Source organism: Syngnathus scovelli, chromosome 14 (genome assembly GCF_024217435.2).
Source record: "Syngnathus scovelli strain Florida chromosome 14, RoL_Ssco_1.2, whole genome shotgun sequence".
In the NCBI taxonomy this organism is placed as follows: Eukaryota; Metazoa; Chordata; class Actinopteri; order Syngnathiformes; family Syngnathidae; genus Syngnathus; species Syngnathus scovelli.
The window spans coordinates 7093886-7121004 of NC_090860.1; the positions used below are offsets into that span (position 1 = coordinate 7093886).

Consider the following 27119-nt stretch of genomic DNA (forward strand, 5'->3'; position numbering starts at 1 on the left):
GAAAAAATACATTTGTATAAAAATTTACAAAATATTTACTAACGCTACAATTAGACTGATAGCCAGCCCTATTGTCTTTTTCTTAGCTAACAACTAAAAACATGCACTAATGAAGCTACATGTGCTTCAAACCCTTCAACTGTCAGCTTTCTTTTCCATGAAATTATAAAGGGGATTTGTTGCAGCTTTTCATCCACTCGATAGCACTTAACTAATTGCTTTCCTCTCATAGCCCAAAACGTCATTAAACATAGACACACGAATAAACTACAATATGTGGACAACGGACACTCAGTCGCAAAAATAAAACACTCTAACATTTTTTTTAACCCTTTTTAAACTCGGCCTGTGTTTGGACAGATACCACTAATAGAGTTATCAGATTTGATCACTTTAATGATGTTTTTTTTTTTAGAGGCGGAGTGATTAAAATCATACTACAGGTGCCACACACAAGTGTGTACTTTGTGAAGCAATTACAGTATAAAGTAAAATGTATTTTTGCTAGCGCTAAAAAAAAGAGTATTAAATTAAGTTGAGTTCTATGTTTTTCTTCTTAAAGTAGATAAAAATTCCACATTTGCAAAAATGTCTTATTTTAGAAAAGCTAGTGAAGGCACCGCAATGAAAAAGTGACATGGAAGAACAGCCATGCTGAAACCAGAGCGTGTAAGCCAACTATTTCTTACACAAGGGGGTGGAAGAAAAGGGAGGGTTTGAAAATGATAATTTAGCATTTGTGTAAGCTGTTTATCAAATTATTAACCGCACAGATGTTTCTGACTCGCTAGGGGCTGAACGTGGGCCCTGCCAGCCATGCAAAGAAAGGTCTGGAGGATTCACTAAAGATGTGCACTGAATAGCAATTTAATTTGCTAGCTGTTAATTCTTATTCAAAATGTGACCTCTGTTAGGGCATATCGATGTCCCTTCACATGCAATCTTTGTCCTATGAGAAGAAGCTGAGAAAATGTGCATCCAAAAATAAATGAGTACGCCAATGTTGTTACAGATAATCTTTGTTGAAAATAAACAAGATTTTATATTATAATTAAAATGCATGTGTGTGTTTGTGTGTGTGCACATAAAAAAAATACATGTAATCTTGTATTAAATTGTCACAACTTGCTTTAGTTGTATTATTGGAGGGAAAATTAATTTGTTGCTTCATGGATATTTTATTTGATTGAAAAAAAAACACACCTTGTGCTGCAGTCTGATTCAGACCTCAGTGAAAGGTTTTGATTTGTCTGACAATACAATAGGTTGTAAATATTGTTTTTAAATTAAATAATTATCAGCTCCTAAATAATAATTTTTGATAAATTGATTATTTCTATAAAACAGTGAGCAGCTAAAGATTCTGACAGAGTCGGGTCACTTATGGGAAAAAAGTGCATAGCATGGTCCTTAGCATTTTGAATTAAATATACTCATCTATTTATGAACTATAGTGTCAAAAATTAATTGAATGTTTTACTTGCTGATGGATATAGAGCACAGGTGTCAAACTCAAGGCCCGGGGGCCAGATACGGCCCGCCACATCATTTTATGTGGCCTGTGAAGACAAATTGTGTATCAAATTTGTGTGTCATTACTAGAATTGCAAATTGTCTTCACTTTTAAAAATATCATTTTTTTTAAAGTTGACCAATTTTTACTCGTCTGAATTGAAAACGAGTTATTTGTTATTTGTTTTGTAGCTTTTACTGTATATAATATGAGGTGCTCATCCATTTATTTGGGTTGACTGTCATAATGGCCCTCCGAAAGAAACTAGAACTACAATGCGGGCCGCGAAAAAAATGAGTTTGACACCCCTGATATAGAGTAAATGCTGTTTATAGTCTACTGATAGCCATATGAAGATCCAGCAAAGGTATTAAGCACCAGTGAGCTCATCTGGAACAGTGATGCTACAAGTCCAATTTTCTTCATGGGCTCCAAAGAGCTGCCTTCCACCTCTCGACTGCACAAACAAAAAGCCCTGCGACAATATCAATTATACATGCAGGAGGCGAACAAGGGGTTTCATTTCACAACAAATAGCCTCTGAGAAGGACACTGAATCTGGTGGATTAGCATTAGAAAAGGACAACAAAACTGCCCAATTTAACAGCTATAGAGCAATTTTGATTGAACCAAAATTGGTGAATTTGGTTGTTTATGGTTTGCACTTGGAGGAGCTGTCAGATTCTGAATCGCAGGAATGAGAAAATAAATGACACACAGCTGCGTTTAAAATGCAACATTGGGACAGCTGTCAATGGTGAACTTTGATAAAGTAAGATGAAATGATCTGATGATTCTGCAACAATGCAAGCTACTAAAACATCTATATCTGATGGAAAGGGAAGCTTATCAAATAAACACTGGACTTTGATGGTTGGTATTTCGACCAGTCAGAATGCTAAATGATGTTGACGCAATGTGGCACTTAACAACAAAAATTGTATAAACTCCCTTGCACGTCATCCCCCCGGCTCATGGAAAAACATGGGGAGGTGGGGCAAATTGTGTCTGCCCAGTGCTGAGAAAAAAGCGGCAAGTAACTTGGCTGTCGCCTGTTTGATGAATGCAGAAGCAGAATTGAAACTGAGCACTGGTATTGATCCAATATTGATAATGACTTGGTATTGACTTTAATAATATCTGTCTGTACGACCTGACACTACAAAATTTCTTGACTGATCTTTTGAACGGTCACCCCTCTCTGGCACCAACATTGGCCATCTCACCATGTTCTAGACCAGGGGTGTTTATCACGGGCCGCATCGTAGTCATAGTTTCCCTTGGAGGGCCATTATGATTGTCAACGTCTTCTATATAGGCTACAAAACAAAGTGATGAAGAACTAATTTTGAAATCAGAGACTAGTAAAAACTGTTCAAATATTTTAAAAAGACGAATTGCAAGTAATATCTCAATTTTTTTTTGAAATGTGAAGACAATTTGTAGTTTTAAAAATGACATAAAGTTGATGCAAAATCTGTCTTCGTGGGCCACATAAAATGATATGGCGGGCCACATCTGGCCCCCGGGCCTTGAGTTTGACACCTATGTTGTAAACTTTGAAATTTACTGAGGAAATTTCCCTCAAGAAAATCTCGTATAGCTTAGAATGTTTTTTTTTTTAACTCTCATTTCTTTTTTTCTTATTTATTCAATCCCTGGCCCTTGTGATCATGTTGAAGTGTTCACTAGAAAGAAACTGAATTCAGCTTCTCCTGATGCTGTCATCGGGAGGTGAATGAAAAGTCAGTGTTAGGAGCTTTGATTACTTTGTAGGTCGATACAGAGCTATACAAGTGAAAGACCATTTATTAAACGCCATTATTACCACATGCCCAACAAATAAATTTGATCAAACATTGCATTTTTTCCATGAAAAAAAAGATTTCTGTTACAGCATAATTGAGAACTATAAAACATAGCGGTGATATGTTGTGTTGATACAACAAATTGCTAAATGTTTGTTTCTTATGTTTATTTCGTATGACGTTTTGTCACTCAGCCAATCCTCAAACTCGCTCGTCTCACGTGATCTTCTTATTTACTGTAAAGGGCTTCTGGGTAATGGTACTCATGGCAACCGTTGTAAATAAAAAAAACGTCACTCATCTTGCTAGTCGGGGCACTGCCTCAGTGGCAAAGCAAGTGAAAATGGCCATTAGGGCTGGCGTGGACGACAAATATTTAGAGCGCATAACATCCATTCAACAGAGCATCCATCAAAGGTAAAGCGGATTATGCTTTTTACGACATTGCCTGTTTGCCTCTGACAAAGTGGCTATTTAGCTAGGTAGCTAGCCGCTAAAATAGCTTCGTGCATGCTTGAGTATGCATCGGATTATACAACATGTACATTTGGGGATTTGCAGAATTGCAATCTCGCCTTTTGCATAGCAGTTGAGGTTAGAAAGATTTATGGTAAGTAAAATTATTTCACGCTTGTGTGTATGTGTTTGTGTGTTCGTACGTGCGTGTGCTTGCGTTATGTGCGCGCGTGTGTGTTTACTTGCAGAGAGAAACAGAGGCTGCAGTTGGAAAAGGAGCTCTTTGGTGTTGACAGACCTTATAAACGAACGATGTAAGATAAAATGTAGTTTAATTTATTTTTCTTCCTTGGGGAGGGGAGTCGACGATATTTTCAGGATTATTTTTAATCTGTATTAAATTATTTGAAAATGGGTGTATTTTCAGTAGTGCATATGCAGTAAACTGCTATCATAGCAAAGTGATTCTCATGAATAATAAGACACCAGGTCACAACTATAAAGCTTGGTTGAAAATAACATTTGAATTTAGAATAACTTGTGCTTAACCTTACCTTTCAATTTAAGCCGCTCTCTTATTTTTGACAAGAATCCTTGATAATCATTTCTTTGGAATAATAGCTCTCCTGTGCCTTCAGCTCCCAGATAAAAGGTTCCAAACTGCACGGTTATCTCAAGCAAATCTGTGTCAGGGAGGCACAAGCGAAAATGAGAAACCTTGAGCTTTTGAGAGATGTGGAGTGCCTTCAAATTAGCATGCAACAATACAGTCCTAACCTTTTAGCTTTGCAACAACAAAAGGTAATCACACACATTCACATATTTTTGTCAATATTGAATAATAAAAATGTTCCACATTTTAATTATCTCGTAATGTTTTTAATGCTCTTTGACATTTGGTGTTTTTAATGATTTTCTATAAAAAATGGCCTTTTAAAAAAATTACCATCATCATGCAAAAATTTGTATCTTGTATCTCAAAGTATTTTTAAAGATGCTACTTTTTCTTTCTTGTCATATTTATCAACATTAAAGCAGTTTCACTCACAATAATAGCCTTCATGTCATTTTAACAGGGAGTTGTAAAATGTGCATTATTATTTGCAACAATGTGATAGTAAACACTCAAAATGTGCAATTTATCACAACAACCAAATGAATGAGTGGGGGCGGAAACAATGAGCCAGTCAGATTATCGCTTAAAACTCAACAACAGTGCTTGACAATTTAATATCAAATTAACAAAATTGGCTAATTATGACTCACAGAGTTAATTGGCCAATATAGAGACTGTGAAGTGCTCCAGAGGTTTAGTCCTTCTCTCCCCTCAAGCAGTTGGTTTATTTCCACTTGATGTTTTATAAGCACCACATTTGTTATGCGGAATGCACTTTGTTTTGTTTTAGCAGATTAGTTTCTCAAATACATCTTTTATTGTTTTGACTGAAAGCGTTAAATCCGACGAATTGATTTTGATTTTAAGTGAATTTTAAAATTGGTCCTATCGCTCTGTTTGTCTAAATCTCTGTTACAGGCTGAATTCTCAGATAAAATGTCCAGATTTATGGAAGAAATGAACTCAACAAGGAATTTAAAGGTATAATTAATTTTGCAGCATATTGTGTTTTGTGTTTAATAGAATATCAGCATAAAGAAAGAACAGAACATGTCCATTGGCTATGCCACTCACCTCTTGTTCATTGTGTTTTTTTTTTCTGGTCTCCTAATTCTCCCTTCTATCAAGCCGCTTTGTGTGTGTTTAGGTTTATAAAGCTTGGTAAATCTGCCACATTTAAACTTGGTGTGTGTAGTATCACAGGTGTCTAATCCTCGCCAGTGCATCAGTACAGTCAGTATAGTTCAAGCCCATAGCGGCTTTCTGCTTTCACTTAAAGCAGTTAAAGCTCTTTTAGATGAAATGTCTAAGACATCGCATAATAACTTGGAGCATGCTGTCTAGAGCAGTCACTTGTAACTGTGTACCCCCCCGCCCCCTTAGCCCCCCCCTTCGGTCTGTCGATATTGTAATGAGCAAAATGGTACCGTTCCTCCATTATGCATACAAGCCATTGGCTGGCAGTGTGCATGTCCCTCAGGCTGCAGCATTCATTAAGGGAAGCTTACCGGGCTGAAAGCTGGAGACAGATGATAACGGGATATGATTTTCATATTTAATACTTTCCTTGGAAGAGCACACGCGTGCTGCAGATTGATAGAAGAATCAATTGCTACTTTAGTGAGTCACTTTCTACTTTGCCCTGCAGCTACCGATGGAATCACTCAGCCAAGAAATTAACTTTCCCTCTTTTTTTATACTTACTTTGTGGATCTGCTGGGTGGGCTGCATGGTTTACAGTGAATGTTATTAAGCAGCTAACTGTTTGGTATTTAAGACGCTTATCAGAAAAGAAACAGAAGCTATGTTTTTTTTTTGTTATTGTATATAGAGGGAGGCTTTTTGGCTCCTTCACTTCCCCCCCCTTAGTGACATTGACATGAATCAAAACTTATGGAAAGGATTTCTTATGTGATTAAAAGTTAAAACATTGATCCTGAGACATTCTTTTGAGAGATGAAGTTGAGAGAATTCTGACCTTGACCCAAACACGCCACTCTCATTCAAATTATAAAGTGGATATTTAGCCTACTTGAGATGAACAACTCTCACAGTGGACTTGGTTGAGTTAAAAAATGAAGTTAATTTGCTGTTTTATCTTGAAAAAAAAAATTCACTTACACACAGTGTGGGTTAATACAATTTTTACATTTGTATTTGCAGCTGAAATCTGTACAAGGCGATTACAAGGATAGCTCCCTCTCTTACATAGCAGAAGATTTTACAAATGCCCCTGCGGTCATGTCAGTTGGCCGCCAAACCCCCAAAGGGGCCAACCATGCAACTGGGATCACAAGTGTACTCTCACACAAAACATTGGACAGTTCGCCCAATCGTAGCATGTACTCCTGCAAACGACTACCAAGTGGCCCTTTGAAGGACTTCTCAGTTGTCAGAGAGGACGCCGACACCAGCCGAGCATATTCATCAGATGACGGTTCAGCTCCAGACAATTCTTCCGACGGCCGGGAAAAACCCAGAAAAAAGGCGCTCCGGTTTTCTCAAACTACACCCATACCTTTTGCTAATGAAGATGAACTTGAACCTCAGGTAACCTTGAAGAGTCCTGAGAGGAATCCATCTCCAGGTAGCAACAATGACCCTATAGGGCTGCAGAATCCTCCTGCTGAACACGTTAACTCCACAGAGATTGCTCTTCAGACACCCTTAATGGAAAATTCAGGGGAAGGTTTTAGCCATGTGAAGCCTGGAACATCCTCTGCAAGAAAATCTGAAGATATCTCAGGTTTGAAAATGTGCTTTTCTATTATGTGTACTTTTGTGGATTTCCTGCTGAAGCTTGCATTTATTTTTTGCATTATGAAGATTTGAAATTGAACTTTTTTTTGTGTGTGTGTCCATACAGGCAGGTGTGACAGTTTCAACTCCAGCTCTGATGTGCAGTTGTCGGAGAGCACTGCGAGTGATCTGAGCATTTCCCTGTCACAATCTGAGTCGGAGGATGATGAGGCTGAGGCAAGGAATCCTGAATCTGGTGGAAGTTGCCACGTCTCAACCGTCAAGGACACACCTCACTTGTACGTAGCATTGAATCTTACGGCCTTTTTTCAAAATTAAATATTTCCCTCGTATTTTGGCATAGTTCGGTGTTATTTATAGTTTAGCAGCCCAAAAAAAACCAAGAGGCTGTTCTCTCTGTTTATTACAGTGGGGCTGTTGATAATAGGAGCACACAATTTCTTCCAAGGCTGTCAAAGAGGATTGTGGGAGTCATGGTTAGATAGGCAGCCATGCACTGTGTAGCTCAGCAACAGCGGTGGCAGTGACGCATCTTACAGAGAGAGCTCAGGACCTGCCGCCAACCATATTGGCGTAATCCATGATAATGCCCTAACAGAGCAATTTTCTGCTTGAGAGACCTCAGGAACTCCCCAGTGGAGGAGGAAATTTGTGGCACCACAGAGTGTTCTGGAGGGTTGGTATGTGGCCAGCACTTACAGCCACAAATCCTTAGTGTGATGATGGCCTCTAGCTGTGAAGGATCATTTTGGATGGGTTCGGATGTGAATAAAGCCACGTTTACACCGACAGGTACAGTCCACTTTTACTCGTCGACGTACCGTTCGGAAGAATAAACCTTCTGACTTGAATTCGGCCTGGTCGTGATAACGGTAATGGGACAGTGTAAAACGGAATCATCCCCACCAAATCAATTATATGGGAAAATATTTTTCATGTGAAGACAAGACTGTCGTGTATTCTTCCAATTACAGCATTTACATTGTCACATGGAAGTGAATGTTCTTTTTTGACCAATCAACAGTACGCAATGTGTCTAGCCACTCCCCTGCAGTTAGGCAGGTCCAAAGACACAACACCTACAAACATTAACAAACCGTTAACAACATTCAGAAGCAAAGCAGAGAAAACAAAAGTAGCATTTATTCTTGTGATATACAGATTATTTATTTATACAGCATCTTGTACTCTAAAAAGTATTTTTTTTTCCCCTTTTCATGCTGCTAGGAAGCTTTGTTTAGTTTTCTCCCCTTTCCATATTGCTGCATTCTGAACAAAAAAAAAAAAAAACAGTTATTTTCCTTTTGGAAAGTGTCGAATATTATTTGTAGTTTCTGTGTGGTCTGCGGTACTGTTTATAGCGTAACCTCAATAGGCGCCACAGTTCGCCTGTGCAGGGGCGACAACGGTGGGGGCCGCAGCTTTCATTGTTAACACTGAGGGCTTGTGTGTATGAGGAGAAAAGCAAAGGCTTTGATGTAAAGCTCCGAGAGCATCCAGTCTCCATCCTCTCCCTCTTTTCTTTCTTGTTCTCTGAGGTTAGAGTTTATATGGCTCCCTCCATTCAACCGGCAGTCGGGGAAAAACAAGCCAGGGCAATTCATTAGATTATCCCATTATATTTTTTCTCCTTACATGGTCAGGGTGAGTGAGGGCGTATGCCTGAAATATCCGCCAGGTTTCTTCAAGAAGCATAATCTGTTCGTCTACTTTCTGCATGATGCTTTTGCTCCACTGCTCATCTGAGACATTTTTTTTAATTTCTTCTGGTTTATTTTATTGGGAACATTGAATCCATTGTTTAATTATACACATTTTTACACAGTCCTAGAAACTATATTCTGATGGAACCACTACTTGTGGTGTATTTTTATACATTGCCATATTCCTCCCTGACACCAATCACTCTAGTGGTTAGGCCTATCTCACTTGAAAATGTGCACTGTACACTGTAGAGCAATATTGTAGCAGAGAACCTGACCCCCTTCCTCCAAGCTAACAATACACCGCTGATAATGTCACGACAGTAGTAAACAGCGGCATGAAAGCAAGGTTGAAGACCTTGACGTTAAAGCTGTTAACAATACAATAAGAGCGAGGGTTTTTGCAAGGGCAGGAAAAAAAAATTCTCATTCATTTTCTAACTCTCTAAAGCTCTCGTTCTAAAGAACACCGACAGAGTGGAGTAGAGTACGATGACTATTTTAAGGCTTATGATAGGATTTATAACAGGCAGATTGCACACAAGAGAATGGCATATAAATTTGAAGATGCAAGATTAATCAGAATGTTGCTGGGAAATAACGTGCAAAAAGCAGGGCACAATAACTCAGAACCTGTTGCAGATGGTTGTAAAATCTTTTTGGCTCATTTTTTCACTGGGGGCCTGAGAATCTCTCAGCTTGGGGTTCCTGGGAGAATTTAAAGAAGGCCACCCAGAGCTCGGTTCTCAAAAAGAGATGGATTTCCAATATCCAAACATCCATCTTTCAAATTGCCCCTGATCTAGAGTTTTGTGACATTTTACATCATATCATGGAATTATTTTTTTTGTTCATAGTGCATCCATTAAGCAACATCACAAAACGTTAAGAGATGCTTGAACCAGATTTTGCAAAAAGATAATATCCCTCCATAATTCATCTATCATTCGATTTTGCTAATCATTGTGTTGTTTTAATTCTTTGCACTTTTACTGCATTCCTTGAAAAGTGGTTATTCAACTAGATATTTTAGTGGTGTTTATTTGGCACTAGATATCAGTGTTTTATTTTATTTGCACATGTATTTTTTTTTGTCATTCTCCAGTGTACTGCATATTAAATATGTATTTTAGAAATAGACACAAAGATCCCAGAACTACCATTAATTCATGTAATTTTAAGGAAAATAATTTATGGGGATATACTATATCGTTATTGGGGTATAAAATTACCTTTATTATTATTATAGACACATTTGACACCTCCAATTTTTTTTCAGACTTTCCCTTGAAGGACTCTTTAAACTTCTAGACTATATTGAAAGTCGACTCCATGGTGAACAGACAAGAGTCTATGGGAATTTCTCACTTGATGAAAGACAACTTAATCGAATTATCAGGTAAATGTCTTCCCTTTCCCCACTGTGTCCACAATGAAAACATGGCGCATGTGCAAGAACCATGAGCCACATTAAGGACTTGCTTATTAGGGCTCCAAAATATAGTTCAGTTTGTAACTAGACAAATGTTTTGTAGTCTACCAATTTTTCTTCAAGTTATGAAGCATATCAAAGTCATTTTTATTATGACTGTTAACACCAGTACAGCCAATTACTTCTCCCACTTTGTGCCGATATCCCCATTTTCAATCAAGTGGCCGTCTTGTCTCACAGCCTTCGGTTTACGGCGCAAAGCATGGCGTGTGCGTCTGTCTGTGTGTATGAGAGCGGTGTTAACAGCTGTCGAATTTACTCCATGCACATCCCCGCCAATGGCTTGTCTGCTCTCTATTGGACAGTCTTTGTGACAGTGAAGCGGGCTTGCATGAGGAGGACCTTGAAGCATGTGGCACAGTGGTGCTTCATGAGCTCCAGAGGTTGTCATTGAGAACAGAGAAGGGCTGCCTGCTCCCACAGGAGCTTGTGAGTGCACACCAATCCAGAACTGAGCGTATGGCAGTCAGGTGAGGGTGCTGCAACCACCATGAATATTTTTTTTCCAACGTTGACCCCGATTTATAATTTGGATTGTTAAAAGATATTTGCTATTGTGGTGTTAATCCTAATTTCTATGAGTCATGTTTCTCAAAAACCTTGACATGTTTCACAAAAACCTTTGAGGACCTTTAAAGGGCAAGAATGAATATAGTATGTAAAGATTCAATTTGATTTTAGAGTGTATGGAAAAAAAAAACCTCCATTCGCCAAATAGGAGTATATCTGAAGTGATGCCTGTTTTTTTAAGACGACGGGGGAGGAGAGTCACATTTTCAGCACACACCGCCATTCAATACATTCTACCTCCACAAATGGAAAGGTCATTTTTGGTGTCTCCTCCTGCTGTAATGCAGCACGAGTGAATGTCATGAGTAAATTAAAATGCCCTATCTACGACTTGCAGTCCTTTGGATAATGGGTAGTTATATACTGAGCCAAATCCACGCTCTGCTCCCCTACCCTATTGATTTTACTCAGACATCTGCTATATTTCCAATCTAAAGAAAACCATCGTCCTCCACAGTAACAATGGCTTTTTGACTATTTTATTTACTAGTACACTAATTTAATTCTCTATTTAAACTACGGACCTGTCATGTGTTGCGGTTCATCATTTTCTGGATGGACATTTAATGTGTTTGAATGGAGTACAACTTGAAAAATGTGATATAATTTATATCTGTCAAATGTCTGACCAACCCCCGCACTCACACACAGCCTCCCTCCTGGCGCCGCTCGGCTGTGGGATCGCTGGTTCAAGCACGCCCTTCTGCTCAAGGAGAGCCGTGTCCATAGTACTGAGCGCTTGGTCGAGCTGTTTGCGCCGTTGCTGATAGAGCGTCATGCAACATACCTCCACCAGGTAGCGTTGGAGTCACACACATGAGTAGTGCACACACGTGACACACTTAAATTGCGTGCGTGTGTGTTTGTGCATAAATATGCAAGCACGGATTTTTGTATTTCTCTGTATCAACCCCTGAAAAATAAGCTTTGCTCTGAGGATGGTTTTTGACTTGTGAGGACATTTTGACTGGTCCTCACAAAGAAAATACTAGCCCTGTTCGACTTAAGGAATGTTCAGTATAAGTTTCAGAAGATGTCCTCCTTGACATTCTAAACTCAGGAAAGTGTGTGTTTGCCTGTGCACAAGGAAACACATTTTGCAGGTGATGTTCGATGAATGCAATCCAATTTTCTGATTTGTTAAAAGCACAGACATTTTCTGTTGTGCTGTTTCAGTCATGTAAAAAATGAAAGGGGGAGGGGCTGCACAGGAATGAATGAAATGTGGCAGATAGTATGCATTTATGCTATTGGGGAAATCTACAAAATGTGTTTGTCATTTTTATACATCCATCCATCCATCCATCCATTTTCTGAACCGCTTAGTCCCCACGGGGGTCGCGGGCGTGCTGGAGCCTATCCCAGCCGTCATCGGGCAGTAGGCGGGGGACACCCTGAACTGGTTGCCAGCCAATCGCAGGGCACACAGAGACAGACAACCAATCGCACTCACACCTAGGGACAATTTGGAGTGATCAATCGGCCTACCAAGCATGTTTTTGGAATGTGGGAGGAAACCGGAGTGCCCGGAGAAAACCCACGCGGGCCCGGGGAGAACATGCAAACTCCACACAGGGAGGGCCGGAGGTGGAATCGAACCCGCACCCTCCTAACTGTGAGGCGGACGTGCTACCCAGTGCGCCACCGAGCCGCCAATTTTATACATATTACAAATATTGTACAAATTAGAACACTATTGTGCCAAAGGTCATTTATCATCATATATGCCTATCATTAAGTGTGGAAAGCTTAAAATGGCATGATACAGACCCTTTAAGACTCAAACTCATTTTTGCCACCAGCTGCATCAGAGTCATAGTTTCCATCGGAGGGCCATTATGATTGTCAATGTTTTTTATATACAGTATAGGCTACAACACAAACTGAATAACTAGTTTTGAAATCAGAGACTAGTAAAAACTGTTAAAATATTTTAAAAAGACGAATATTCATAAAATTGCAAGCAATGTCTCTTTTTTTTGTAAAGGTGAAGACAATTTGTAATTTTAGTAATGACAAAGTTGATGCAAAATTTCTTCGCGGACCACATAAAATTATGTGGGGGGCCGTATCTGACCCCCGGGCCTTGTGTTTGACACCTATGCTTTAAGACCCCGGTGTCAAATCTCCCGTTTCTCTAGAAAATTACTGAAATTGTTGAGCACAACACGATTACATGATCGCAAGCAATGTAGTTGAACTTTTTCAGTCTGTCATGCAAGGCTGATCACTCTACTGTGACGGTCCCTTAAAAAATGACTATTGATCTTTCACTGGTTATGGTTAGAAGTGGTGGCCCACACAAAGAATGTGGTCCGATGTAGCAAATATGTGTGTGTGTGCGCGCCTACACTATTTATTTGTGTGTTTAGTGCTGTGGTACGGGAGCCCTCTTTGTGTCTGGTGTTTGATGCCAAAGGCTGGCTGCCTCCTCATCAGATTGCTCCACACATTGACCCAGACAAAAGGGAAACCCTGACCCGTGTGCTAATGGCAAATTACACTCTCTGCTTGTCTTCTTTCATTCCATGTGGCATATTCATCTGACAAGCACTCATTTCATTTTTTTCTCTCTTAATTTGGTATCTTTCCAAAAGTGAATCAGTCAGCTGGTCCAGATTCATAGCAGAATCTTTTTTTTTTTTCCTTGTTAATGCCATTGACTATTCTCAATCATACAGACTCAATTTTCACTTTGTTGGACATTCTTTTTTTTTCCAAAATTTAAAAAAAATGGTGACAATTATTCGACTGAATTTTAGATAGGTTTCCATAATATGGCTTTCTTCATCATTTATTTTTTTGGCCGCTAACACCTTTCACGCCATTAAAGTCAGTAAATATGATTACTTGTCTAAAAGATAAACAACAATAAGCAATGATTTCAGCAATTCTACGTTTACATATACCACCTGTGGAAATGCTTTCTATACTGTATATATTTCTTCCTTTTGTTGAGTTATGTACACAATATCCCTGAAGTCCTTGTGGCATGAAGATGTCACTTCAGTGTCTTGGACACAATGAGAAAAGGCAAAGATAGAGGCTGTAGAGCCACTTGAAAATATGAAACCAACAAACCTAAGAGAGAGACTGCCATTGTCATAGTATCCCAGTGCATCAGTGAAAAGCGTTCCTCCTGCTTTATCGCTCGCTTCATCCACTCCCTCCATCTTTATTCTTCCTTTTTTTTGGAGGGGGGGGGGGCTCTCGCCCGCTCCTCTGTAGTCTCTTACAACTGCTTACTTTCTCCAAATGAGGGCAACTACAATTTTCCATTCTCTTCTTAGCAGACAGAACAACCACTCTGGAAAATGGGAGCCTGCAGCTCACATGCACACACTCAAAGAAGCTCTTTGTAAATTCTAGTGCTATTTGATGTTTGGGTCCGCAACAGCCCCTCAGCCCACAGTACATTTTTAACTAAACCTGAGTTTAAAAAAAAAAAAAAAAAAAGTGTCATATCAAGGACATGAATCAAGTTTTATTGTGCAATAGCATCAATTACCAAGTGGCAAACTGTCGTGGTTGGAATCATCTTGATCATTGTCCTTATCCTTGTGCCACATCTGCGCACATTTAAAAAGTAGCAAATGATGAGGTGTTTGATCCCAAAAGAGAGGGTGATGGCTGGATTAGGGTGAAAGGAGAGGAAGGAAATCAATGTGCCGACATCTCTTTTTAATTGTATGCCCTCGTACCCCGAGAGATTATAAAAATCTGATCTGGAGAGGAAGGAAAAGCAGTTTGTCTCAATGCTCTCAGTTTAGAGGGGAGATACAGTAGCCATGTTGCACTTTAACACCAGGAAGATTGCATTCTGCGGGCGTTTGACTAATCTCATTGATGAAAAGAGAGGGTGCGAAGAAAAAAAATGTGATAGAGAGGGCGAGTGGAGAGAATAGTGTGCAAAATGATTTTCCACTTTAAATGACTGGGAGATATTGTCCTAATTTTCTCTTGGTTTTAATTAGACACCAACTGTGGCCCAAATAAACAAAATACCTTATCGGTCTGAGTTTAATCTAACACTTCCTTCCCTGAATGGGAACAATTAATGGTTTGGTTTTAATTTGTGCTGCTCGCAGGCCAAAGTGCTACTGAGTTCACAGCTTTCCCGGTCCAGTGAGAAGTGCCCCTCTGCAGATGAGGAGAGCGACTCTACTTGTTCTTCTGTCCCTCCTTCTCATCAAGCTCATGGTGGAGAGGTCAAGTCTGCTAGTGGGATCCAAAAGCAACAGATCCAAGGTCGGGAAAAGTGATTCAAGTTCAATGCACATCTACATTTTTACAAAAAAAAACACAATTTTGTTTCCCAATCAAATGAAATTACAAAATATTTCATATCATGAAGTATGCTACTCTTTAGTAAACCTGTCATTTAACTGCAATGTAGACTATCAAGGTAAATTTGACCATGTCTCTATACTGAAAATTACCATTGCTGAGCACAAATAAATTTCTACTTTTTGTGAAAGAAATCGATTTCACCATTGAGCCGACTCCCTCCCTATCTGGTTTTCATGCAGCTAGTTCTTTATTCTATTCAGAGCTAAATAAAGACCTTACATTCCCATTTCCATCCCCACACTCTTTTATTTATTTTTTTCCCTACCAATGCATCTCTCTATGCACTTCCATTCCTTACAGAACTACAAAGTGCTGAAGAGGACAGCCACGGCGAAAGCCCTGTGGAAAGTGTTCCTATTAGAGGTAAAAAGGCATCGCCTGTGTCCCAGCATTCACACTTTCCTTATGTGCTGGTTTGTTTGCTTCCTACTGCAATGAATAATAGGCCCTTTTACGCAGTGGCAGCATGATCAAGGTGCAGCTAGGGGTCAAAGTCCCACCTGAAGAGCGGGGCTAGTTTGCGCTAATTAGCTCATAGAAAATACTAGCCGTGTTTTCGCCACACTCTTAGGCAAGCTGGAAATATTGATCATTTATTATTCCGGAATACTGTGTTCGTGGCTCAGTGGTTCGTGCACGAGATCCGTCGTCGGTTCTCATTATCCTTCTAACAGCGGCTTGAAGAATACTCGCTGTGAGGGCATCCAGTAGATGGTTTGCCTGTCTTTCTGCTGCTCTGAAATGTGAAGTGAGCTTATGCTACCGTTGGTTACCAGGTTTCCCACTGAGTGTTTTCATGTGTGAGAATCCCTACGGTGTGTAGCCAGCAAAATGAGTCCATTTGTTCAAAAGGGACCCCCAAAAAAAGGGAGGAAACATAGTAAATGAGATTTTTTTTTTTTATGCAAGCTCACAATTTTTTTTTTTTTTTTTTTTTTTTTAGTACCCAAGTGAAAGCTGATGATCTGCAGTTAAAGTACATCTTGTTCCATTTCAAATTGATTGTGGTGATTTTTAGAGCCAAAAAGATGCAAATGGTGTCAATGTCACAATAATGATTAAGCCTCGTCTTTGGAAGTAAAACATCTGAGCCTGACTCCATTTAGCAAAAATACTAAACTGAAGTGTAACTTTTTAAAGGTGAATTCTAAAGTCAGCCACATAAGATGGTGTGTTCACCTGTGCAACTACTTTAGCTCAGTTATTTTCTGAAAATGTCTCCTCTAAAGATGTTTTTGTTTTCATTTTAATTCTACAGGTTATAGGTCAAATTACTTTAGTGTGCTCTCATTTTTTGGTATTACAACCAATTTACATTTGACTGTGTAGAGTTTTGTATTTTGCGTGCCAACATCTTAATTATTAATTTCTCTGAATAGGAAATTACCCTGGTCAAGGGTTACTGAAAAAACAAGTCTGTTGATTAATTACCGTGATGTGGAGAAACTGAGATTGCTACTTTTTTTTTTTTTTTTTTTCCTTGAATCAACAGTTAAGCTGGCGTGTTCACCCACGTTTTTAAGTGAGATTTTAAGACTCAGCTACTGAAGCATGTTGGCTCATCAAACACAGAAACCTCGGAAAGTAGGAAACCTGGCTTTTAAGCAAATATTTGACTGGCTGTGTGTGTGCATGTGTGTGTCTGCGTGCGCATGTTGTGTGCGTGTCTGAACAGAGACAAAAGCGTATCAGTTACTTAAGCGATCAGCCATGCAAGAAGACCTGCCGAGTTCTGAAGAGGAGGAGGAAGAAGAGGGAGAGGAGGATGACCTATCAGGTAAGAAGTGGGGACACCCTGTTCTCATGAGCAATACTTCAATTTTTTTGCCAAAACAAGTAAGCGTAATTAATTAGAAATTTGACGCTTTTTTTTTTTTTATTATTTCTTGAAACTCCTTGTAACTTTTTTGTTTCATTAATTTTCAAAATAAATACCCAAATGAACCTCTAACCACTTGAAGTTAAAAGGAAAAAATATATGCAATTAATTCGTTTGACGTAACGAGACTTTACTGGTCAGTAATGCTCTAAGGCGCAATTTATATAATATAATATATTTCAGTGTCAATTCCTGAGAAATTTTTATTGCTCTACCACTCAAAAAAACTATTTTCACTGGATTCTGTCAGATTTATTTCCAAGTTTCTAAATGAAAATTCCAAGTATGGAGCATATCCAAATGATGTTGTTATCTGCTCTCGATGACTCTTTTCAGGAAAAAATCCTGGCCCTAAAGTGGACCTTGGGAGGGCCAAACGCTCCTCACCTCAAGACCCTTATCCTCGGTAAGAACGTTGTTGTTATTCAACAGACCACAGGAAATGGGCCACCAGACACCAAAGTGGTTGATGTACATTTGCATGGCCACTCTAATAATTGCCTGTTCATTTCCATAAGATCAAGGGGCACCGACCATTAACTTGCTCACAAAGACAAAAGGTCCCTTAAGCCCCCCTCACTCTGTTGACAAGGTTCAAAACCCATTTCACAACTCAAAATCAAAACGGCAACCCCAAAGCTAAATTGGCGTCATAATATCACTGCCTCCAGGCTTGATGCGAGAATGCAAACGCATCATGTGAAGAAGGATGAAGGGCAACTACTTTCAAAGAAGTGTTGACAAAGACAAGCGTCTTTTCATTTTCCACCATCAAATGCATTGAAGCTGCTCAAATCACGGCCCTGAGTGGACCGGTTCAAGAACGTTTAATGATAAACAGCCTTGGGGAAGATAGCAGCGTTGTGCTTACATTTGAATATCAACACAACTTCATCAAATCTGCAATTGACTACCGGGTCCTCGGAGCACCTCTTCGCCGCAAAACCCATTTGGGCTCCTGTAATGGCTGCATAAACGTTATGAGGAATAATCTTCTCTGATTTCATGTGATTACTGGGCAGCACGTTGATCCAAGGGCTGAAGGCTGTACGTCCCCGGCCTGGCAAGCAGGCGCTGCGGTCTGCCTATTAGCCCAGTGAAGGGCTAATGGCCTGACTCTATTGTGGTCCTCATTGCTGCTGATGCCTGCCTCTGCCAACCGCCGTGCGCCGACCCACCCTATTTAATAAACATGAGCCAATTTCAGACCCTCTCAGATGTTGCTTGTCTCCATCTTATTAATTTACATTGGAAGCCCAAAATAGGGACAGTATATGTGATTAGACCAAATTCTCAGAATTTTTTGGGGGAAAAAAGCAATGATTGGGTGCACAAGTTGCCCATACTGAACACTCATAGTCATTCAATTAGAAACAATGCTAATACGTCCGATAATCACCTTAAATTCAATTTGTGGTCTCAAGTTTTCTTTTTTTTTTTTTTATCACTTCCTGGATGTTAGATTTAAGCGGCCCATTTATTAGAGTCACTTCTTGCACTTAAATGCACCCACAAGTGGTATCCAAGCCCTGCACTCAAGCAGAAGCATAACACTGCAGGACGCTCTGCTCTGTTTCTCTCTGTTTCACGTTGACGCACTTTGCCCTTTCTCCATCTCCTTGCCCCTCTTCCTCCATCCTTGAGTATTTTTTTTCCTCTCTCTCTTTGCCAACTCCTTTCCTCTTCGTCGTTATTTGCTTTTATTTATTTATTTATTTTTGTCAGCGAGCTGATGAGTGACATGAAAAGGAAGATGAAGCTTCAAAAATGTCCTCCTCCTGTGTTGTCTTAGACAATAATTATGATTTGTCTGGTAAGCTTAGACTACAGCAGAAGGGGATTGTAGTTTTGAGCGGAGGCTTTGGCGCAAAAAAAAAATTGCATTTATAACTCTTTGTGAAGCTTCTCATTATGTGTGGGCCTGATTCATTAAGTAATTGGTTTGCAGTTGTTTACATGAGTATTAAGGCCTTCTATTCAGGGCCTTTGAGAGATACATTGTGCAAATGTTGCATGTTATGAATGCAGAATGAGAGGCGGGGGGCCAGTCCTATTGGCCAAACACTGCACTTGGATGAAAAGCGAGAGAAAAGCACTGGGTACTGCTTTGCATAGCAATGACCGAAGCCTTAATAAGCTTTACAGATTAAATACATGCAGTCTATACAAGATGCAAAGGGATACTCTTAACACATTTATGTGTGCTCATTTCACTATTATGGAGTTTGGGTGAATAGTCTTTCTATAAAATGTGTGTATTCTAACTGTGAGGGAAGCAACTGATCTGCAACATTTATTAAGGATTTGTTCATTACAAATCTTTTGCTGTCTTTTTGAATGCTGAAGTAAAATCACTTTGTGGTTGAGTGGGGATGAAAGGAATAATGCACGAAGGAGTGAGTCTTAATAAGCAGCTGCACTCCATGTAAAGACCACTTGTTCCCTTTTGTATGCAAGTGCATGCCACTGCTTCCTCTGGTGCAAAGAAACATTGTGCTCCTTTCTCCCATGGACATTTCAGAGACCACACCTTCCTTATTTTTTATTAGCAATTTGGAATACCCTTTTTGAAATATAAATTCCTCTGTTTTTGATCAGCAGCACGGCCACACACACTCGCACGTAAGAAAAAGATCCTCTCACCATCAGCCGGTGTTATTGTTGTGCCTAGTGCCTGCTTGACAAAAACCTTGACACAACAATTAGTGGTTTACAGCTTTGCCGTGGACAACAGGATGTGCTCAAGCATTCGACCTCAAATCACTCAGTGTCAAAATCAGAAGCGCTCTCTTTCTCTCGTGGATAGGCGATGTGTGTCGATCTCTGACGGCTCGCTGGGAGGAGGGAAGGACAGGAGAGGCGAGAGAAAGGAACAGAATGAAGGGGAGGTCCGAAGCTCGAGAGGGAGGAAGAACAAAATTTGGGCGCAGCATTATGTGCACTTAAGAAAAAAAGATTACAAATTGAAAATGAGACTTTTTATTGAGTTTAATTAGACTATTTGAGTACCAATTTCAGTTGAATATAAGGGATGATTTTTTTAATCAACGTTAAACATGACAAACACTAAGTGATGATGGAAGTCTTTTTTTTTTTGTTTTTAATATTATTCATACTCAAAAGGGTGATTCACATAAAGCGCCTTACAAAAAAAAAATCACAATAATAGAACTTTTTTAATAACAGTAATTTTCCTCTACTCTTATGTACATTTTAGTTTTCATACCATTTTTTTCTGTTGTATCTTATTAAATTATGAAGGTGCATAATAATGTCAGGTATTCTTATGGTGACTTTGTACGCTGATGAAAATTGTCCTTTTTATTATTTAATATTTTACCATTGGTCACACTATCAGTCAGTCAAGCAGCATCATAGGCTGTTCTCGCTGGACTGCCACTGTTCAGAAGACTGATGGATGGGATCACGGCCGCTTCCACTCAGTTGCAGTACAAACTCATTGCCAGCAGAGAGCACTCACATGTTAGAGTGTGCCCACTCATGGAGCACTCACAGTTGCCTCTTGTTGTTTGCCCCCCACTAAGGGTGACATCCTGCTGCCATTCAGGCCCGTTAGAGTACATCCAAGCTTAGCCTAAACATTGTTTGTGCGGGGGTCATAGCTGGGATGGGAGTAGGAGTTGATGGGAATGATGAGGTGATGGGTCTACTTTTACCTTTAGACAAGCTCTGCTGTGCAAAAGTGCTGTTGAGCTATTAACATTTGTGTGTGGGTGGCAAGAGCTTAAAAAAATCGGGTAAACAAAAGCATTTTTCAGCAGCTCAGTCTGTATTTGCAAGCCAGCGTTAAATGCTTTTTAAGCATTAGTGTTTTGCCAAACCTTCTTATTTGTATGTTATACTATTAGTTCCACAATTTTTATGAGGTTCTCAAATGAGCCCGAGAGGTTGAAGGTCAACTAAAACAAAGTAAGCAATTTGACAGCAGTTGACAGCTTCGATCATATAGTTCAGTCCAGAAATATTGGGATGATACCGTTTTTCTTTTTTTAAGACTTTCCATCTACCAATCACCACGACAGCTTCGTAATAAAATCAGATGTGATTCAAGTGTGAATGATCAGATTTAATTTAAGAGATTGACAAAAATATGACATATTTACCATTTGTAATGTGAGGAATTGTAACCATTTTATATTGAATATACTTTGTTCCGTTCAACGTGATAACTGTCTTTTTGTTTATAGGAGAGACAAGGTGAACCCAAAGATTTATTCTGCTCTGCAGTCAAAAGGTAAGTAGCATATACAAAACCACATAGTAGGTGGAAGTAGACAACTACCATTACTGCAGTTTTAGCTCACTTGAAAACTTTTGTCCAATACATAATGCATATAAAATGATCACACCTTTTAGAGTGCTCTAAAGTGCTGAACTCAGAGGCCAACCCATTTTTTAAAGACTAAACAAAGTGTATTTATTTATTCATTCATGCATCCATTTATTTATTTATTTGTTTGTTTGTTTCTTTAAAACACTACCCACAATGGATTTAATCCTGTATCAGTGATGTGACATAATGAACTGCCACAGTTCTTAGCGCATAAGACAAATTGTATTGTTATAATTTTCCCTCAAATTTATCATAGCTACCATTAACACCTCTTTTAGGCACAAAAATAACTTGCAAATTGTTGTAAAAATGTTATCATCAGAATACTGCATTATATTGAAATACCATCATAATATTCCCCTTTCATGATTCAATATTAAATGTAAGTTTTTCTCTATTTTTCATTGGATGGATTATTTGAAGCAAAATACACCATATAGTTCTCACAGTACAAAAGGAAGGAACCAAATATGGTTTTGTGTGCATATGTGTCTTCCACTTAGCCAGCGCTTGCACTTGAGTATGACACATCAGTCAGAGACACTTGAATTGGTTGTAAAGACTTTGTCAAAAGAGGCTAATTGTATCGGATAAAGACAAAGACGTTGAATACAGTATATGAATTTAAGCTTCATGTGAACACGTTGTTTTGTGTCATGTCTCTTGCTGCCTGTCTTGGCTCCCTGTGACAAGAGTTATTGTAACTCAATAGGACCTGGTTAAATAAAGGTTAAATAAATTAAAAAATAAATTATAAACACCAGCCTTTTAATTGAAAATTTCTCTCAAAGGAGCTATGCTTTTTGAGGACTTTAGAGTCAGAAATTGACCTTGAAGTTAAATCCCTTTTTGAGAATTTGTAAGCCAGAATTCGACCTTGAAGGTAAATCCCTATGAAAAGAAACGCGTACATAATGTTTTTTTCACAATCACTAATCAGAAACATTATCGGTCTGATTTCAGGTAATCGCTTACATTTCTGATTAAATAAAAGCACCTTTAAATAGTAATTTCCTGCTTCTGGAGCTTTGCTGATTTTTCAATGGTGCAAGATTGCCATTATTAGGATGTTAGCTGTTTTATGCCCTTGTTTCTGAAAAATCTAGGTATATTGACAATATCATAAGATCTAATACAAGAGGTTTATCAAAAGCTTTCCTCATACAAGGCTCATTTCTATCAGAGACTTCCAGCCATCCATTCATTCTCTACACTGCTTATCATGTTCAGGGTCGCGGGGCTGCTGGAGCCTATCCCAACTGACCTTGGGCAAAAGGCGGACTATGCCTTGAACTGGTTGGTCAGAGAATTATTCATGTAAACCAGGATTATGTGACATGCAGTGGTACATGCTGACATGGGTTAGAGTCCTGGTGGATTGTGTCAAGAAGTATATTCATTGTAAAAGCTGCGCCTAATAATTTATAACTGTGACTACCGTATTTTCCGCACTATAAGGCGCACCTAAAAGCCTCCAATTTTCTCAAAAGCCGACAGTGCGCCTTATAATCCGGTGCACCTTATATATGGACCAATATGGATTCGTGGATGAGGACTAACTTATTAAAGTAAGCTTTACGTGTTTATTTTGCGTGTTGTGTGATATTAACGTATGAGCAACGTTGCGTTATTGATATATTGTTATTGTTTTCACTATTTCAACTGTTACTATATTATGATTGCATTAATGTTTGAGCAAGGTTGAGTTATTTATTCTATGCGCCTTATAATCCGATGCGCCTTATAGTGCGGAAAATACGGTAAGTTTACATGCGGTCAATATTCAGGTTCGGGCCAAATTTAGGATAATTACGAATTACTGCCACAGTTGAATTACCCGGTTTAAACAGCGAGGCACAGATATCATAATGCAAATAGATGTTTTTTTCGCTTGTTACTTTCTACCGTCAATAAAACATATTATGGGCTGTGGCCAGCCTTTAACATAAACAAGGAAGGACTTTTAAGGAAAAGAAGTAATTTCAAATTTTCTGCGGTACAATGGAAATTTTTTTCATAACTTAGTTTATCAAGATCAATTGTATGGAAATAAATATACAAGATTGCATGAAAGGAAGCACAAATAAGTATGTATGAAAGAGAGCGCAATAGGATCTTTATTGCGGTATCTCAAGGTCAGTTTTAGCTTGAGCGCATTCAAATGCTTGTGAAGTGTCAATTTAGCGGGTTAACAAATGTATGCATATGATCTCAAGCATCATACAATGCTAAACATCCAGCGGTCATGAAATATTTTTTTTCATTCTATTGTCTGTTGTAGAGTTCTGGGAGGAGTCAGATGACAGTAACTCAGACATTGAAGCAGCCTTGCGTCCACAACCTTTAAACGCCAATGACGACGACACAGATGACTTCTACGACTGAAGCTCCCCCGGTGATGTGTTATTAACTTCTAGATTTATATAAAAGAGCCTGTCCACATGTTATTTTGCACCAGGATTCCTAATTTACCATTCTTCATCATAAGTTTGTTGTCATAAAAACAAATAATAAAGTTGGCAACTCAAACGCTGTATGTGAAGAGTTGCCCAACACTCTGCTCTTAACCCTGCTTCAGTCTCTTTATGTGAACAACTCTCCCAGCTCATAATAGCAGCTCGAAATAGATTAAACTGATCTTTTAAAGCGATTTGTTTGCACTGGGCTGAAAATCATGCATTTTGAATGCCGCAAGCATCTCCGAGTGCTCTGCCTCCTGCATGCTCGAGTGTAGTGATGTGAGTCACCTGTTAAATGACAAAGCACAATGTCCTCTCGGCACGCTGCCACACGACCTGTGAACCATCTGAAGTGCACCGTCCTTGCGTGCTGTACCCCCCCAACCAGGGTACAAAGTGTTAGAATGGTCCAAATGTGTCTTCATAGGACTACAGCTGCCTTTAATTGTGCAAATGCTTAAGGATGACTATATAGACAACTGTATTTATTTGGTGTTCATGTCTCGACTCTGGCATTTTATATTTCACACATTACTCAAGTTAGGTTTTTTTTGTTTCATTTGATTATTATTCTTTCCTAAGAGCACTGGAATTTGCAATACACACACACACACACACACACACACACATATATATATATATCTATATATCTATATAGATAGATAGATAGATAGATAGATAGATAGATAGATAGATAGATAGATAGATAGATAGATAGATAGATAGATAGATAGATACAGTAATCCCTCGTTTATCGCGGATAATTGGTTCCAAAAACCACCCGCGATAAGAAATCTGCGAAGTACGGTCACCAACAAGAAGTACTGAGCAGGCCAACGTGTTAGCGGAAAAATGTTAATTCACGATCGTGCTAACACGCAAAAACGGACTTCTAAAGGAACGTAAACGAACATTTGGAGCATTTGTCCTGAAGGTTAGACACATGTTTCCTCAATTTAGATGTTTTATTTTGACTTTTAAATGTTTATTAAATTTTGAAAAAAAAAATCTGCGATGTAGTGAAGCCGCCACGATAAACGAAACACGAAGTAGCGAGGGATCACTGTATAGATAGATAGATAGATAGATAGATAGATAGATAGATAGATAGATAGATAGATAGATAGATAGATAGATAGATAGATAGATAGATAGATGTGTGTGGCGCACGATTGTGGGGTTCAATTCCAGCGCCAGGCTTTCCGTGTGGAGTTTGCATGTTCTTCCCGTGCCTGCGTAGGTTTCCTCCCACATTCCAAAGACATGCACGACCTTTCCAAATTGCCCGTTGCATGCGTTCGTCTATATGTGCCTTGCGATTGGCTAGCAACCAGTTCAGCGTGCCTACTGCCAGAAGCCAACTGAGCTCCATCGACACTTGCCTTATGTTTCAGAACACCCTGCAATATGTGAAATCAGTGATATAGACAAACACCTTAGGCATGGTATTATAGCATTTGCAGCTTTAGTTTCTGTGCAATTCATTTTATGGTAGACTATTTGCAGAGGCGACTCAGATGAAAACAAATGGTACAACTAAACACATGTCAAACGATGTCATGGTTTTGCTTTGGTGTTGCGGTTAACTAGACCAACTGAGGTTGTCTAGTGTGTGCGCTTTTTATTCTACCTGTAACTTTCTTTCATTTTCTATCACTAAGTAATCATTTACAGCAAGGTCATTTGTATCCCCTGCCTCAATTAAAAATCCATTCATTCTGATGTGGCCTGCTCTGCAGCTTCTTTGGTATGCGTGCTTAAAAAACAAAAGGTTGTGCTTTTAATTATACAAGCTGTTTTTTTCCTCGGGTAAGAAGTCATTATATACTTAGGTTTCACTTAACCTCGACTTAAACAATCTTTTCTACTGATGAGCACAGTTGTTTAATAAAAAATATATATATCATGCAAAAATTACAGGAGTAATTTTTATCCTTGTGTGTTGAAGCAACAACAATGAATAAATCATTACAGTTTAAGTCAATGTTTTTTGCTGTCCTATCAACGGCTATGCTTCCATTTGAAGCAATCTGTATGGCTACCATTTGCTTCACATTTATTTATTTAGATTCCAGCATTTTCAGTATTTGTACAATAACTAAACATCAGTTGGAATTGTTTGTCAAACTATACTGTATTTTCCCACTCATGCAGGTAAATATTAAAAAAATATTTGCCCCGTGCTGAAGATAGCAGTGCGCAATAGTCCATATATAAAAAATGTAAATGTAATGGAAAAACTGACTTGCTTTACGCTCTGCAACAGAAATTTGAAGGCATTTAACTTCAATTTTACTCATCTTGGAAACTAATTATAACACTTGTCAGAGATTCATATCAGTATCCAAACACAAAAGAACAATGTGCGAAATTTTCCAACTAAAACAAGAACAATTCACTTAAATCCTATTTCCATAATAACTTTGAACATATTGTATATTATTCATTACATGGAGTGCATCTCCTATGGTCCCATTGCATTTATCACTTAATTCAGCAAGTATCTAAAAGTGCAGTGGGTGAACAATAGGTCCAAGGATGATTTCCATATGAATGATGTCTATGAATGAGCGTGGGTTATAGACAACGGCTGTGTCTCCATACTCGGGCCGGAAAGGTTGGCTCCCCTCTGCCCCCACTCTAAAAAACAGGTGAGATTGTGGTGTACAAAAGGCCAGGAGAAAATGTGTTCAGCCTCGAGCCTTATTATGGAGATGCTATAGGAAGGGACACGTACAAAAGGTTCTCTGTCTACAGATGGAAAGCTTGGTTTAAATGATAAAAAAAAATGTATACGCCTCAATAGTGTCGTTGAAGTTGCAAGGTAAAAGGTCCTGATGACATATTGTAGATCTGTAGCTTTAGTTCAGAAGACAAACTCCATAATAGACAACAATAACTTGCAGAATAATCAATGATAAGTTCCATACTGATATTAGAACCCGTCATTTTAGCCAGGGGGCTACACCAAAACTCTCGATGAACAGGAATGCCCACATTCAGGAGGAAAACAATGACATCAACCCCTCACTTTACTTGACTTCAATTTATGTTGACAAGTGTTTTACAACACGAGCTGAATTAAAATCTTAAATCCGCTGTTGAAATTATTGAAAACGTTTGTGAAGTCTAGCAATTGCTATTAGGCATAAAACGAAC

The 27119-nt window shown here is 38.9% G+C and overlaps 1 protein-coding gene across 4 annotated transcripts; it reads left to right on the forward strand.

The window, feature by feature from the left end:
• The first annotated feature begins 3576 nt into the window (after positions 1–3576).
• Positions 3577–24068, forward strand: kiz (kizuna centrosomal protein). Of its 4 annotated transcripts, XM_049740352.2 has the most exons (15): positions 3577–3738; positions 4026–4091; positions 4416–4578; positions 5312–5374; positions 6557–7139; positions 7260–7431; positions 10136–10255; positions 10654–10818; positions 11570–11714; positions 15007–15166; positions 15569–15631; positions 16944–17045; positions 17484–17553; positions 21356–21402; positions 23783–24068. In XM_049740352.2, exons 1-15 carry the CDS (start codon positions 3578–3580, stop codon positions 23884–23886), a joined length of 2184 nt encoding a protein of 727 aa, XP_049596309.2. In that variant the 5' UTR covers position 3577; the 3' UTR covers positions 23887–24068. The 4 variants fall into 4 exon arrangements, with proteins under 4 accessions (XP_049596309.2, XP_049596310.2, XP_049596312.1 ...); XM_049740353.2 differs by lacking the exons at positions 21356–21402; positions 23783–24068 and adding an exon at positions 18170–18353; XM_049740355.2 differs by lacking the exons at positions 4026–4091; positions 4416–4578 and having other exon boundaries at positions 3602–3738.
• The last annotated feature ends 3051 nt before the right edge of the window (positions 24069–27119 follow it).